General features: G+C 42.4%; 1 protein-coding gene across 3 annotated transcripts in view; it reads right to left on the bottom strand.

The window, feature by feature from the left end:
- The window catches only part of UNC80 (unc-80 homolog, NALCN channel complex subunit), a 126,209-nt gene that overhangs the window by 91,219 nt on the left and 19,559 nt on the right, over positions 1-15,431 (bottom strand). For 2 of the 3 annotated variants that reach the window (XM_032189640.1, XM_032189639.1), the window contains exons 9-18: positions 11,368-11,502; positions 10,486-10,708; positions 9,461-9,601; positions 7,250-7,518; positions 6,252-6,620; positions 5,343-5,489; positions 3,430-3,577; positions 1,929-2,077; positions 953-1,119; positions 141-242 (exon numbers count right to left, since the gene is read on the bottom strand). In XM_032189640.1, the coding sequence (XP_032045531.1) occupies positions 141-242; positions 953-1,119; positions 1,929-2,077; positions 3,430-3,577; positions 5,343-5,489; positions 6,252-6,620; positions 7,250-7,518; positions 9,461-9,601; positions 10,486-10,708; positions 11,368-11,502 (1,850 nt within the window). The remainder of the gene's footprint in view (positions 1-140; positions 243-952; positions 1,120-1,928; positions 2,078-3,429; positions 3,578-5,342; positions 5,490-6,251; positions 6,621-7,249; positions 7,519-9,460; positions 9,602-10,485; positions 10,709-11,367; positions 11,503-15,431) is intronic. The other variant, XM_032189641.1, reaches the window with a different exon arrangement.

Raw genomic sequence — 15,431 nt, 5'->3', positions numbered from 1 at the left:
GGCACGGTTGTTTGGACAGCAGAGACTTCAAATATGCAATGCCTTACAGCAGTTATCTATATGCCAGTTATCTAATATGCAATGTACTAATCGCAGATGGAAGCTGCTGGCAAAAATGCAGTGAAATAATATTTACTTACTGTTCTGGAGTTTGCATTGGGCGGCTTGAGATGTAGCTGCGACATTCATCAGGTGCAGCTGATGCCTGACCTTTGTCAATGATGATGCTTCCCACCTCGGACCTATGCAGACAATGTACATCATCAGCTAAAGTGAATGGATGGTCCATCTCGTGGTCATCACATAGCTATACGACCCAGAAATCAGCACTGCTGAACACTGAAACAGCTTTAGAGATGCACCATCTCTTCAGCAACTTATTGCCACTCTATATGTCATTCTTGAAAATGGCACCAGCCCTTAGAGGGAAAGTCAAGGTTTTTAGGAGCTTTTCAGCTTTCTTAATCCTCCTTCACAGCATTTTAATAAGGCAAGCCTCAAAGCACAAGAGAAAATTTCTTTTTGATACAGAAGCATGTCAGATTTAGATTTCTTCTGGGACTTGTTTTGCATACCAGGGTTTACCTGTCAGATAAGCAACACTAACCTCCTCAGGATGTGACACACATTGAAAGCTGTGTCATGCAGTGCTGTGGGACTGACGCTATGCTTTTTACTTCTTTTAGCCTCTTCTCTTCCCGGTGTGTCCATTGTGCTGTTCTCTTCAACATCTTCTATACGAGGGTTAACATCTTTTGCTATAGATCTATGACTGCCTCAGTTCATTAAATTTTAAAGGAGGCTGCTGCCATAGGACAGTTTTGTGCATTAGGAACTAACATAAGCTCTGAAAACACACAAGCCCTTGGTATTTCTACATTTGTGTTCATTGCATACAGTCATACAGCCATATGCAAATTAATCATTTGCCTTCTCCCTCCCAGACACCAACCTTTTGCTCCCTGAAGGTTTCTGCTCTTGCTCTGCTTCCTCTGTTTTTTTTCCTGGTATTAACTTTTCAGCACTGTCCAAGAGGGCGCTGAGTGCTACTCTCCGAAAGACATTCCCGTGAGCCTCCTTGATAAACTGGACGAGCTGACGGATATCACAGTACAAGCCCTGGGGAGCACAACATCATGAGAAGAAAAGAGAATTCAGTTTGCAGTTTGTGAAGAAGCAGTGAGAATTAATAGTTCTTAAAGTACTTCAGCAGGCCACTACTTCGTTTGGTTGTTGTCTGATGTCTCCATGCACAGGGCTTGTGTTTTCTGGCTGAGATCAAAAGCTGGCAAAGTTGCCATTTAGCGTGCTCTGAAGAAGCAGACAGTGAGGAGCATTATTGTTATGGAACGTGCTCTGCAGTGGGCTGAAGCAAATGTAGGGGGATCAGAGGCTAGATAAGGAAGCTGCAAAGATGCCTTAAAGCCTGTTTTATCCCATTCATCTAGCCCATAATCTTAAAAAGCATGAAAAAGCCAAGTGAAGGGGTGGGAGGGAAAGCATAGTGCAAAAAACTGCATGTTTTGTTTCAAAACCAGTGGGCGTCTTGGAATTTTTCTTAATTATTTTAGAGCTCTACATCATGGGAAGAGAGAGGAGTGACTCATTCCCCAGCCTACTCCTACACTCAAGGCTCTTTTTAGTTCTGAACATTCATACAGATCTGTGATGTGGCAAGTCATCTCTACCTCTGAGGTCAAGAGCGTGAAGGGAAGACTTACAGGACCTGGTTTTCAGACTGTGAACTTTGCCAAAAGAGCCTGCATTATTCTGAAAGTTCCCAGCCTAGGAACTTAACAAGCTTCCAACAAAAAACACTTGCTATATTCATGGTATTTGACTACAGTGAATTCCTTCTTCACTGCGAAACCTCGCTGGTCACACCCAAGTGAAAAAGCAACTTTGAAGATATGAAATCAGCTACTTACCAGGTTTTCTGGGCTGTGCAGCTCATGTGTAGTAGAAGCACAGCGAGTGATCAACGACTTGAACATGGCACTCACAATAATACCTTCCACGTTCTGTGCTGTAGACTTGTTGTCCACTGTGGTAAAGTTATTCCCAAATCCAGCCTTGTCTGTGAAATTCAAGTACAAGCAAGCACCCTGGTTAAGAATGTTTTTAAAAAGATGGCTGAAAGATAATTGTTATGGTATTTAGATATACAAGAAAAGTGCAGGTCCTTGTCTAAAATCTTATACTTGGTACTGTCAATCTCACCTCACAAAAAAATAAGGCTGAAGGAAGTGTAAAATAAATGAAAATGATGACATCTTCCCAGAAATAGCAGTATGAAACAGGATCAAGAAGATTAGAACAAGTCAGGCTTCCATTTATCCACATCTCTCACTTAGAGATGTATAAAATAAGACATGAAATTTGAAGAAAACCTCCAGCATTTCTATTTACTATTCTAAAGAATAAGAGATGTTTGATTAAATGGAAAAGTGACAATACCCGTGAAAAGAAAATCTTCTGAACTAGAGGAACACTGTTCTTGCAAGGTGCATAAGCTCTCAAAGATTCAAAAAAGCATTACACGTTCATATGACAAGAAACATCTCAGTTTTATTAGGTGAAAGGAAAAACTTTCAAAAGCTGCATGAGCTGTCACTCTTCAAAGCATGAGCATGTCAATAATTAGTGCATATTGAGGAAGTTTTCTGTGGGCATCTTCACAAAAGCCTGCTACATTGATTTTTTTATGCTCTCTCTGAAATGCCTGTGATCAAAGAGAGGCTAACGGACAAGGCAGACTCCTTGAATACCTGGGAATAGTTATTTTTACTCTGTAAACAATCATTGTTAATTACTGTCACACACAGTGACCAATCAGAAATGTTTGGTCATTTAAATAGCATCCTAAATAATTTTTCTAACTAAAAAAGAAAATAAAAAAACATATACATGCACACACACACAGTTGTATTGTAGGCATGCACATCTGTGTGTTCATATTCTTGTTTCTTCAATCTGTTCTTGCTTTTTCCTGCCTCACCTGAGGCACCATGAAGGGTTTTAATGCTCAATCATATCTCCATTCAAAATAAACCGTGGATTAAACAGGCCATTTCAGCTGGTGCCTGGTCATGTCATGAGATAGCAAAGTTCCTTCCTGAGGCATAGTTGAATGAAAATATTTTCTTTCAAGAGCCATGAACAACAGGTAGGACGAATCAAAAGAGATGCCTTCAATTTCAGATGCACTGGCTAATGCAAGTTCATGGTATGAGATCACCAGGTGGTCAAATAGAGGAGTTCCAACTCCGCTCACCTGCGCTGGCTGAGGATATGGTCTGTATAATCTGAGGATTTAAACCCACTTTTATTTTATTTTTTTTTAAAGGCCAAGAAAAAAGACATGGCTTCTTTCTGACAGTAAAGTTTAGGAACATTCAGGTGAGAGTTGTTGATGCCAGCTGTACTTACTGTCTGTGACTGGCTCCATACAGAATCCTAGTAAAGCATGCAGGAAATCCACTACATTATTGAGAGAATCCCTGTTCACATAATCCCTCATGGTCTGCCGGAACTGCATCCTATCCAGTTTGTACAGCTTTGTGAGGCAGTTCTGAGCCTGCAACGACATCCATCAAATCAAGTCATATCACATCAAACTACGGGTCTAAGTTTCACTAATAGCAGCTGGGTATTTTGGCGTCCTTTTCTGCTCTAGCTAGATAAGTGCTCTACTGTGCTGTCTAAAGTAACCTAGGAGCCAGAAGGTTTCGGTCCTGTAACAAAACACAAGGTTTGCCTCTGAAGCAAACAAGAAATTCAGCACAAGGTGAGAGTGGACCAGAATGGGTCCTGCACCCAGTATATGCACTTGCACCCTGTGACCGATTTGTATCATGCAAGACATTAGCTTCATATTTAAAAGCTATTAACTGTCAACTTCTTATCAGAAAAGCATCCATCCTACTGGGACCCTAAACAGGATGGAATTAGTTAGTCTGAAATATCAGCTCTATGGGGAGCATCAACTCTTCTGCTAACTGCAAAAGGGTGCTTAGTTTTCTAGTAAACTCAGACGTGATTGTGCATGCAGTCAACACAAATGGTGCATGCAAAGCAGTCTGGACAGGCAGAGACACAGAAAAAGCAGAAGACTTTGACACATAGGCAAGTCTCTTCCCATAAAGACCCCAGTTCAATGAGCCTGACAAGAACCTTGGCTCCAAGAGACCCGTTCATTTATGCCTAATGTTGTGCATAGGCCTGAGCGTTCTGCTGGCTGAGCTCCAGCACAATGTAAAAGCTTTACCTGACACCTTGATGAATATGGTGTATATTCAACCAGCACTCTGTACAGAACCTTTCTGCTGTTACCACCGTGACTCTTACCCCATCGAGTCTCCCTGTGTCCACAATTAACATCACTGCTTCAGGCTCCTTAGTAACCAGGAGTCAAGCTAACAGAAGAAGGGTGCATGATATGGAAGCAGTCAGTCCAGCTCTAAGCCATCTAGCTCAGATCCTAGAACCAAATCACAGCTCTGTTGGCATGGCTCAGGCTAACCAAAGCCGTGGAGAAGCACCTGGTTCCCACCCCCAGTGTGGATGGGGGTAAATTCTCATTACAGTCATCAGAAATGTTCTCTGCAGCAAACACAGAAGGCAAGGAGGAGGCATATGCTGGAGAAAGCTTTTGGAAGGCTCCCATTTGACAGGGCATTGGACTGATCTCAGGGAGTCAAACCCTTCTAGATGAAGTCAAATGTCTGGGTTACATACTGGGCGCTTTCCCCTGCCTCAACTTTGGCAGAATCAAAAGTGTAAGGAATCAATGGTAACCGTTCACCCTTGCATTCAACAGGCCATGAGCCTTCTGCTTCCTCACAGTACATGAGTACGCCTGCAAGCACAGTGCCCTCCAACTACCAGGAGCTTATGGAGCAGCCCAGCAGCAACTAGTCATAATTGCCATTAGGAAAGATGGATGTAACTATGTCTTGGGCTTCTCAGTTCAGATATGCAACCCAAAATAGCGGCACCTCTTGTAAACAGCATACTGTATTGGCGTACCACCAATGTAAAAAATGACTCAGAGCAGCACACATGGGGCTTTGCTCCAATGTTTTTGTGCTTTTTCAGACAACCTATCCACTGGGGTGCTGAGAAGTACCCTGGGTCGCAGGTGTGCTCTTAGCAAGCCCCAGGGTCTGGAAGTTAACATTAAAATCCGCTACAGCTGGGCTGCAACACAGTCTGTGAGCTCAGACAAAGAGCAACACATCTACTGCTGGTACAGAAAAAGCTACAGAGGGGGCAGACAGCAATCGCAGCAGCTGATGTCAAAAGTACAAGGGGGACATTTTAATGAGCTTTAATTTTCTTACATTCTCCCGGAATACCTGGTGTCTCAGGCGATCTCCAGAGAGCCCCCGATGTCCTTCTCCACAACCATAGGCACAACCCAGGGACTTGACAATTTTTATCAGCATTGTGAGGGCCAGCCTATGGGTGCTGACAGATGGACCTTCATCCTGGGAATCACAGAAAGTCAGTGTGAAACCCCGGCACAACCACTGGCATTTTGTTACCATTTTACTTTTAAAAAATTGCTGTCCATTTCCTCCCCCAGACACTTCCTTACAAAGTTGTTACTCTTAAAATGCATACTGCATAAGGGACTAGCCCATTCCTTTTCAGCTCCTGTCAAAAAGCCATGTTATAAACGCAAAGCCCCCTCCATGTTGCTGTGAATACTAGTCAGCACTTACTTCAAAAAGATACACCTGAAAAGAGCGAGCTGGTTTGCTTGGGCAGAAAAACAATATTTTTAAAATGTCTTCAGTACTATATTACTATGAATCGCAACTTTGGAGATCAGCAAAAGCTCCTCTTGGACAATTCTCACAGCAATACTGAAAAATTTATGATTTCTGGTCATCAAAGAAAAACTGCGCTCACACGCTGGATTCTGTTTTTTCTTATAAGCCATGCATAATAAACAAAAATCATTGTGATTGAGGGTTTCAGGCACTTCGACGGGATACTGAAAATGCCCATGCAAGGCTCACAAACTCTGCTTCTGGCAGTTGCTTCACTGGAGTAGTTACAGTGCTTAAATTCCCAATCATGTTGCTTCAGCAGAACCTCAGCAAGCACCAGAAGAAAACAAATTAAATTGTTATTGTTGTGCAAAGTAAAAGGAGGGAAAACAGGAGGGCAATTGCATACACACACATCCTCTTATCTTAATAAACACCGCATTCCAAAATGGTATAAAGGCAAGCAAGACAAACCTTTTCTTGTTTTTTGTCGTTTTTCTCATAGGGCCCTCCTCCTCCTCCACCACCTCCATCACTTCCACCTCCACCTCCTCCACCACTTCCACCACCTGCTTCTTCTCCTCCATCTCCAGCTCCGCTGACTGGGGGAGGCCCAAATCCACAAGTTGAACCTCCGGAAGCAGCCCCTTTGAGTTGGAAGGATCCTTCACTTGGTCTCTTTTCAGGTGCCTCATTTTCCTTGTTCTCACTCTTCCTCCGTACCTTCTCTACACATGGCACCACGCCAAGCTGAAGTAAACACTCCACGATGTTCAGCGCCACATCACAAATCCTGGAGCTGATGTCATGATTCAGGACCAAGTAAACAGCCTTCAGGACCACCTGGTAGATTCAAATATCATATTTACAGTCAGATTTGTTTGCTCTCCTAGTACTATTCAGTGCCTGAAATTCTAGTCACAGACCAGAGACTCATTACAGCAGGCAGAGTACAAACTCAAAATGAAAAACACACAACCCTCAATCCCAAGAGCCTACAATCTAGGTGTAGACAAGAAACCACAGGCTGGGCACAGTCAGGCAGACAGGTAAACCATGAGATGACATCTGTGAGCCTGAGAACACTGCTTCAGTGCACCAGGAGCTGTCAAGTCATTAAGAGAAAATGCAGCAAAGGTGAGTTTTAAGGTGCTGTTAAGGTGCTATTCAGTTTTATACTGTTTTACAGGGAATTTGGTGCATGCCCCAGGAATACAGGAAGTAAACGATATAATTTAAGGTTTGATGTGTGCATTCCACATGCACATGCACTCCTTGCAAGAAGTAATAGGAGTTGCAGTATCTCAGAGGAGGCTTTTATGATATGCACAAATGTATCTGACTGACCTTTAGGTACAGCTGAGAGAAGTCATATAAAGAGGTGGAGGAAAAGCCCGTCAAAACCCTGATCTCAATGGTACAGCTATATTGACAGAAGAGGGACCTGGCTTTCCTCATTCCTTGCCAATTACCGAGAGATCCAGCATGCCGTTCTTGTGGACAAAGTTGTTGGTGCCATCAATGTGGTCCGTATCCTCCAAGCAACTGTAATTGATGCAGGAGTCTGTCAGGCTCCGCGGGAGGTTGGCACATGCAAGCGGTTCGTGGGGCATCTCAGGGATGGGCACCTGGTTGCAAAGCTTCCTCATGTGCTCGCTGAAGAAATCGGCATAGCCCACATTGAACGAGGCCAGGGTAGTGTTGAAGGTGGCCACCGTGATGGTGGAGATCTGGGACCGCACTGCAGGGAGGAAAATGGCTACCTGTGAGTTTCCATCTCTAGAGTTATAACACAGCAACTACTGTGCTTGTTTACAAGAAGGGTGCAGCTCTTAATGCAGTCTGTAATGCTGAAAGGCAAAACAGGCTCCTAATTCCTATCACAGGTACAGGGATGAAAGCATAAATTCATTTCTTCCTTTAAGCCACTGCACAGTAGAACACCAGCAACATTGCTCGAGCAGTTCCATGGCAGCTTACATTGATCTCAGGCTTCTGGGCAGTTAAGCAGACCAGGGAGCTCACACAGTTTAAATTTAATCCAAAAGGGGGGATTAGATTTTTGGCTAGCTTTGCTCTCTCTACTGGTCAAGTGCCTGGTGTCAGAAGCAGCTGCACCACTGCAAGGGGAAGAGGAAGGACTCTGCAGCTGGATGCAGGAGTGCAGGTAGGGTAACAACAGCACCAATTCAAAACAGCTTTCTAAGCCACACCAGCTTGAAAGATCTCATCATACCAGTTAGAAAAAAAAATAATGGAGCAGTATGCTCCTAACACTACCCGTGGCAGTCTAAACCATCTCCAAAAAATAAAAATGACTGATGAGAAAGGCAGTGTGGCATCTAAGTTCACAGTGCCCAGAGAAAGGACACCATGACATAGCGAGGCCTAACTTTAAATTGGTCAGCTCAGGTAGTGACAGCCTTTTGGCAACACAGGCTCATTTTTATCAAGGATCCACCGCAGTGTTAACAACACATGACAAACTCCAGGCCATGGTATGAGTAATCTCCTACGGTTGGTGCTTTGTAAGCAGGTCTACACACTCTGTAGTGTAGAAAGACCCCATGTGTCCCAAAGTGTTGATGGGACTACCTTCTCTGAGGCAGTACAGGGCTACAAAATAACAAAGAACTTCTGCCTAAGGGTAATTAATGTGTTCTAATTAATAAAATAGCATAAATCTGAAAAGAATCTCCAAGGACTGACTCAACAGTGGACTCGCTATGGTTTGCAAATAACAACTTGCCAGAGCAGTGACTACATTTCCTTTGCATAACCTGTGCAACCCTGCCAGCATTGAATGAGCAGCTTTTTATTAAGAGAAATGTTCCAAGGTCAATGGCGTTCCCTTGAACTGGGTTAGAAATTGGTCAATGATTAGGGCAGGAAGTAACTACTGTACCTAATGTGACATCAGGATTACTTGCTGGCACGTGTGACTTTTTAATGGCAATCACTGACATTTATATGGTGAAGAGAACAATAACGAAAATAAGGAATTAGGAAACTTTGTTTAAACTTTGCTATAAAGACTTATGACTATCTATGGTTAGCTTTTTTTTTGTTTGTTTTTCATTGAGGTTTTGCTTAGTTTGTTTTGAAATGGGTAACAAAAATCCATTACTAAAACCTACATAAAATATATTTTTCTGTACCGCACCTTTATTTCATTATCACTGGCAGAGCTGACTGCTGGATGGGACGCACAGAGGTAGAGAAGGAGGACTAAAGACTCTTAATTTACATCCATGGAGGCCTGCAGCATGTGTCCATGACTTCTCTTGAGCAGCTACATAGGACATAACTAATTTTTCATCTCTGACTGTGTGCCAGCCAGAAAAATTAGTTTATTAGCAAATTTCTCCTGGCCATGGAAATTAGACAATACATAGGAAATTATGGATGGCCAGCATGTACAAATATAATTGGGCACATAAAACAGAACCAAAAGGTAGTATTTGTACTCATCCTTTAACTACAGAATGGTTCATTCAAAGTTGCGTACTAGCCCCCAAAATAGTGTGATTTGTCCTATTGTTCATACAGTTGCACGACAATTGTACCTGGGGTGCAACCAGGAAAAGATGCACTGCATATAGCTACTTTTTAGAAAATATTTGGCTAGAAAGCTGTTGTCACGTGTGGGATTGCATTTGCATTTCTTGATGTGTTAGATTTACCTTCTTTGACTGTGTTCTCTCCATGGCTGTTCGAGTGGTCTGGCAGATCAGAGACAAGAGTGTGGTGAGAGTGTGAATGCCTAGCACTTAGGCTTTCCATCTCGGTTGCTGTGTCAGAGCTCCCCCGTCTGGTGAACTTTCCTAGGGTGGAGATAAGAATTTGATATTTAGTTTACTCATCTGAGAAGTGCTTGAAGGCAAGAGACAGTAGCTGAGGTTAGAAATCGAATAACTGGAGTCAGCAGAAGTCAAGGCCTTCCGGGACCCTGTGAAGCAGAACCAAACAGGTAATTGTGGGATATCTTGCAGGGGGTCATTGACATAAAAACTAAGAACACGAGAATGCTCTGGCATGGCCTTAGACAATCATTTCTTACTTTGTACCATCTCCAAGAAGGTATGCTAGGATGAAAATCTATGACATTCTGAGTAAGTCTGTGAAACAGAAACCATGCCTAGATACTGTTGAGTGAACTTGGAAGACTGAACAAGCCTATATTTAAATTTAAACACTGCATCTTTGCAAAAATCAAGACAGTTACCTGGTAAGCTTCACTATCTGAGGCAATACTCTATTTTGTATCCAACATTCACTTGGAGAAGACTGAACATTTTTTGTCATGTATCTAACGACCATATTGCTGCTTCTCCAGAGATTTCTCCTTAAAAGAAAAGAATGCAGCCATTCCTCGAACCTATTTTAAGCTGCAGTTGTATAATGCTTCCTACCACTCAGGGGAAAGCATAGTCATGACTGTACTGCTTGAATACAAGTTGCTACAATAGCTATTACTACATTATATGATGGTAGCTCTCAGAGAAAAAGTGAAGTAAAGAAAGTGGTAAGTTATTCAAGGTCTGTTGTCAGCGCAGTTGCCACTTCTGCGAGCAGGTGTTTAATGTAAACAGAACTGGGTATATAAGGTTGCAATAGGATAGATGGAGAAACAAAGAGCCTCTGCCATTTTCTGAATGCTGTGGACAGGAATGACAGAGAACCTGGGGCAGAGATAAAAATGCCTCACCTAATATGGTGGTTTGCCATCCTCCTCTCTCAATGCCACGCCGGTCCTCTCCAATTCCAGAGAAACTGCCGAAAGAGAAAGTGCTGCGAGTGGGCGAGACATCCAAGTGGTCCTCGTGGAGGAGGAAGGGCACCCCCATCCTCCGCTGTCGCTTCTTCCCAGTATGGTGGAAAGGAATTGACCCTTTGCGCTCACGTTCCCTGTCCTCTTTGCGGCTTTTAAACTGCAGGAGGAAGGTGAGCAGAGATGAGAGCAGTTAGAGGCTTTGAGACATTCAACTACTATTTGAGGGGAAAAAAAGTAAAACAGGTATATGGCCGAGCTATAACCTTACACTCTGAGCTTTTTGTCTTGGCCATTCACTATGATAGGAACTATCTGCTCTCTGGGACCATATAAATATTTTAAGGAACTCAAGTCTTCCCACAGGATGGGATGAATGCCCTTTTAAAATTTTATGGCATGCTCATACCTGAAAGCTAGATTTGCAGAATACGCAAAACTCTGCTAAGTGTCTTGGATGGTTGCAAACCGAGGGCTTTACAGCATAAAACATCAGAAAAAACTTCACTGAACTATCTGGAATTACAGCAAGAACCAGCACTTGAAAATCTGGACATTAAACTGCATTGTTTGAGTACACTCCTCCATGCAGTTTCAGCAGGGTAACTATCTGAATAAAGGTTTTAGTATTGTGATTGGAAAGTGCACAAAAAAATCTAAGTAATTACAAACAAAATCACTCCCAATGAAAAAAAAAGATGTCAATCTCACATACAGCATATATGTATAGTCCAAGCAGACCTTCACTTGCTACTTAGCAGAACATTTAGGTGCTGAATCACTGGAAAATTTGATTACGTGTGATTTTCTTCTACTCACTTTTTTGAAGATGTTCATCCCCAGGTCTGTGGAGAGATCTGGAACTGCTGGCCTACGCAAGTTGGTCAGTGAAACCTTGGAAAATGCTTCCGTGCTTAGTGATTTTTCTTCTTCATTACATTTCATTGTAAGATCCTGCAGTTCCCAAAACAAGACAATAAGCACAACGAGAACTAGACGATAAGCAGCTTAATACAAGAGCTGCATCCAAGAGCTGTCATAGGAGAAGCACAATAGCAGAGAAGGACATTCAATTCATCACAGAGAACACCATTCACACATTTAAAGAAAAATAAATAAATGCATTTAGAATCTCCTAGAATTACTGACCTAAAATTTTTGTGATCATGAACAACAAAAAAAGGGGCAGCACACTGTGCTGCCACAGAAGAAATTCAGGCATTGCTGCCAGTGTGGTCTAGTGGGACAGAAGACTCATGGCCTGCTCTGCTCCAATTCTGATCCCAAGTATGGCCTTGGGTGGCAGATGATCTTCCTGATGCCTTGGTTTACATTTATATGCAGTTATAGCTGCCACTTTTTGTGAAATGTTTTAAGTTATGAGAGAATATGACCATAATGATGTACATGTATGCTCTTAATCACGCATTTTGCAACTTAGCTGTAATGAGCAGCACTGTCCCCTCGAGAGATTTGATTTGTAAAAGTACTTATGATAAAAAAATGTTGTAACTACAAGACTTCCTATGAATGCTACAAGGCTGTTTTTGTTCTGGGCTGTTGTGGAAAAAGGAAGGAAGACAGGACTGAGGCAGCACTCATCTTTAATTTTATTTGCTTACTAAAACAACCTAAGACTTCAAAATCAGTAAGCATCCCTCACTTGCAATAACAGTGCTGCAAGATCTGTCCACATCACGGTTCTCTTCTCTTATTTGTGAAAGCCCCTACAACTTAAAGCACAGAACATTCCAGGACAAGGAAAACGGCCAGACTGATTTACTGACGCCTCAGTAGAGGGCACTCTGCTACCCCTCTGCACTGAGCAGAATACATCACAGCTGCCTGCTGTATTGGAGGGGCTTTGCTACAAAGGGTAGCTGAGCTCCTGACCATCTGTTCTCATTAAAGATCTGATGCCACTTTCCAGGAGATGTTTGTGCAGCTGACCTGACCAAATTCCCTCAGGATAATTTTCATCTGCCTAAATATCAGCTGGTTTCCAATGGAGATGCTCTTCTGCCTTGCCTCCCCTTTAGACAGCTTGTGCTGATCAACTGGTCACGTTAAAACACCTTTTCCCTTTCAATCCAGAGAGCCATATGCCATCTATAGCTGAAGACTCCTACAGAATGAAAAGTAGAGATCCTGGTGCTGCAACACACAGGAGTGTGCAGTTCTGTGCGCATGAAGGTCCTGCAGAAGCCAGTGACACTTTGCAGATGAAGTCTTAAGGACCAGTTACAGTGTCTACGTTACTGGGATTACTGGGGACCAGACATTCTCTGGAGACTTTTCATAGCAGTCAAGGACTGCCCTTAAATATTTCTTGTTTATTTTTATCAAAACATGAATGAAGGAGCATAGAAAGATTCCACGTCATGGTTGTTTTCAGTCACATTCAGTCAAGGTTTGCTCTTAAATCATTTTGCATATGTGACTGAAGATTCAGGGGAGAAGTCATACACAAAATCCATCAGACAGCAAATTAATATTAAGCCCTAGATTCTCTCAACAGCAAGGCCAGCAAGTACTCCATAAGGTTTGGTTCTTAGTTTTTACAGCTCTTTGGCTCCTTCTGGCTGGAAAACACATGCATTTAATTCAGATTCATTACCCTCTGTCCATTAGTTACTAAATCAATGCTTTATTAGGTGGCTTATTGTCACCAAAAGGACAGAGTGAGGATCAGGACCTACACCATGATACAAGCCATATAAACACACAGAAAGACAGTTCCAGTTCTAAAAAACAGCTTAGGATACGTATCAAGCAACAAAAATGCAAGTTATAGAATTAGCTTTAACCTACATGTGACCTATTTTAATGAATCAAGCTAGTACTCTTGTTGAAGACTGATCAAAAACGTAGCTATGGCTTCTGTGCAGTACATGATCTTGTATTCATGATAGGCATACGCTGCACAAGAAAGTAAAACAGTTTTGGGGCTGCTACTCTAGATCTTTAGACAATGTTTTCTATTGCCTTCCTTCTGCACGACCGTAAAGATAGCAGCTCATTAGTACTTCTCTCAGCTCTCAAGGTATTGCTCTTGAGACTCGTGGTTTTGTATGAGCATTGCAGTGAGTCATTGCAGCTGCACTGGTCTGATGTTTAATTTAAGCTTTGGCTCTTCGCCCCTGCAACGTTACTGCAAGACTGTAGATGTGCGTGAGCCTCATGAGGTCTCATTTCTCAGACTTGTCCTTACACTAATTCACTGCATACAGGTACAGTGCAGGTTTCCCTCATCGTGTGTTGCCAGCTCTGAGATCTGTTTGGATTAAAGTCGGTTTCCAGAGGAACCCAGTATTCTCTTTATTCACACTGCACCCAGTACCCTTTTGCTATGCAACAAGGAGCTGAAAAGATTCAGTGCATGCTGCATTGAATCTTTTCCTACTTTGCTCTTCATTTTACTAGGCAAGATATGGGGGATGTTTCCTGCATTCTCTTAACACATGATCCCAACTTCTTTAGCCCCAGATTATATTTAAAATGTTACTTCACACACACAGAAACCAACAAGAAGTGCGAGAGTTTTGCTGAGGCTTAGGGAAATGCAGGAAGTTAAACAGCAGAATAACAAATAACATGGATTTATCAGAAAAATCTGCTGGCCCCTGATCTGACTTGCATGCAGCTATTTTTGTCTTTAATCAGTTTATGCATGACACTTTAAACCTATCCCACTGAAACAGAGAGCAATGATATTTTTGAGAACATATTCCTCAACCTGTGAGCAGAAACGATGACGTCTAGTTTGGAATTTAAGATCCAGATCAAAAAAGGTTTTAAGCATATCCCTGTGTCTGACTGATGACCTGGTAAAGTCTCAACATAAAACCTCTTGTGCGGTTAGAAAGAAATGACAAATCTCAGTCCTTTGGAGGTAGATCTCTCTCCTTTGACTATCACAGAGCCTTGAGTGATGAGACTGAATTTAAGAACCTCAGTTAAGTGCCTACAGTCAGCCAGGATGAATGGTAGGGAATGGTGTCTGTGTTGCACAGACTTCAGCCTTCAGAATTGTAAAGAAGGGGGGAGACGAGCTTCAGGAAGGCTGTTTCACCATCTCCATCGCAGCTGTTCTGCTTAACAAATTGAAAACCTTTTTAAAAAGGATTCTAGTTTGATGAAGCACAGTAAAAATACACAGGACTGACACAGAGGTTACAAAAAGCAATCAAATCTAGCCCTGGAGGGAAGAATGCCCTGGACAGAGTCCTCACATTAACAGCCAGAAAGTACCCAGTGGAATTGCCAAATGGATTTAACAGAAAAACGTTAGTGAAGAGTAAAGAAATCTTCTGCAAGAGAAACATCCTGAAAAAGCAAGAAACAGCCAAGTGTGTGAAAGGAGGAAAGTGTCTTATTGCACAGAGAAGAACCTGCACAAAGCTAACGCAAACAGCACCTACAGAGGACAACCCTATGCAGGCTGCCAGTGTGCTGAGAACCACTGACTGCAGTCCTGCTGCACGAGTAGCTACCATGTTCATGTGCAAAATAACTGGGCTATTCTGAACAGTATGAGGGCAGAAAGTGAACCACCTCAACAGCAGTATCTTCCAATGTACCGTTCTACTTAGGCAGCATTCCCTCCAGGAGAGGATATTAAAAGGAGGATTTTGTGTACGTGTACAGAAATCCTATAAAATCCCCATGCAAAGGTAGATTAAGATGGAATAGTAATTCCTATCACCTGGCCTTTATGGAGATATGTCAAGCCTTTACAGGGATAAAACAGGCAACATTTTATAGAAATGACACTAAAATTTAACAGTTTAAACAATATTGCCACTGCTGAGCCTTTAAAATCACAAGTAACCACCAGCCCTAATAAAAACTAGGAGAATGGCGACAGAATCCTGAGACTTTAA

The sequence above is a fragment of the Aythya fuligula genome, chromosome 6, assembly GCF_009819795.1.
Source record: "Aythya fuligula isolate bAytFul2 chromosome 6, bAytFul2.pri, whole genome shotgun sequence".
In the NCBI taxonomy this organism is placed as follows: Eukaryota; Metazoa; Chordata; class Aves; order Anseriformes; family Anatidae; genus Aythya; species Aythya fuligula.
This window is presented reverse-complemented; position numbering and strand designations above follow the sequence as displayed.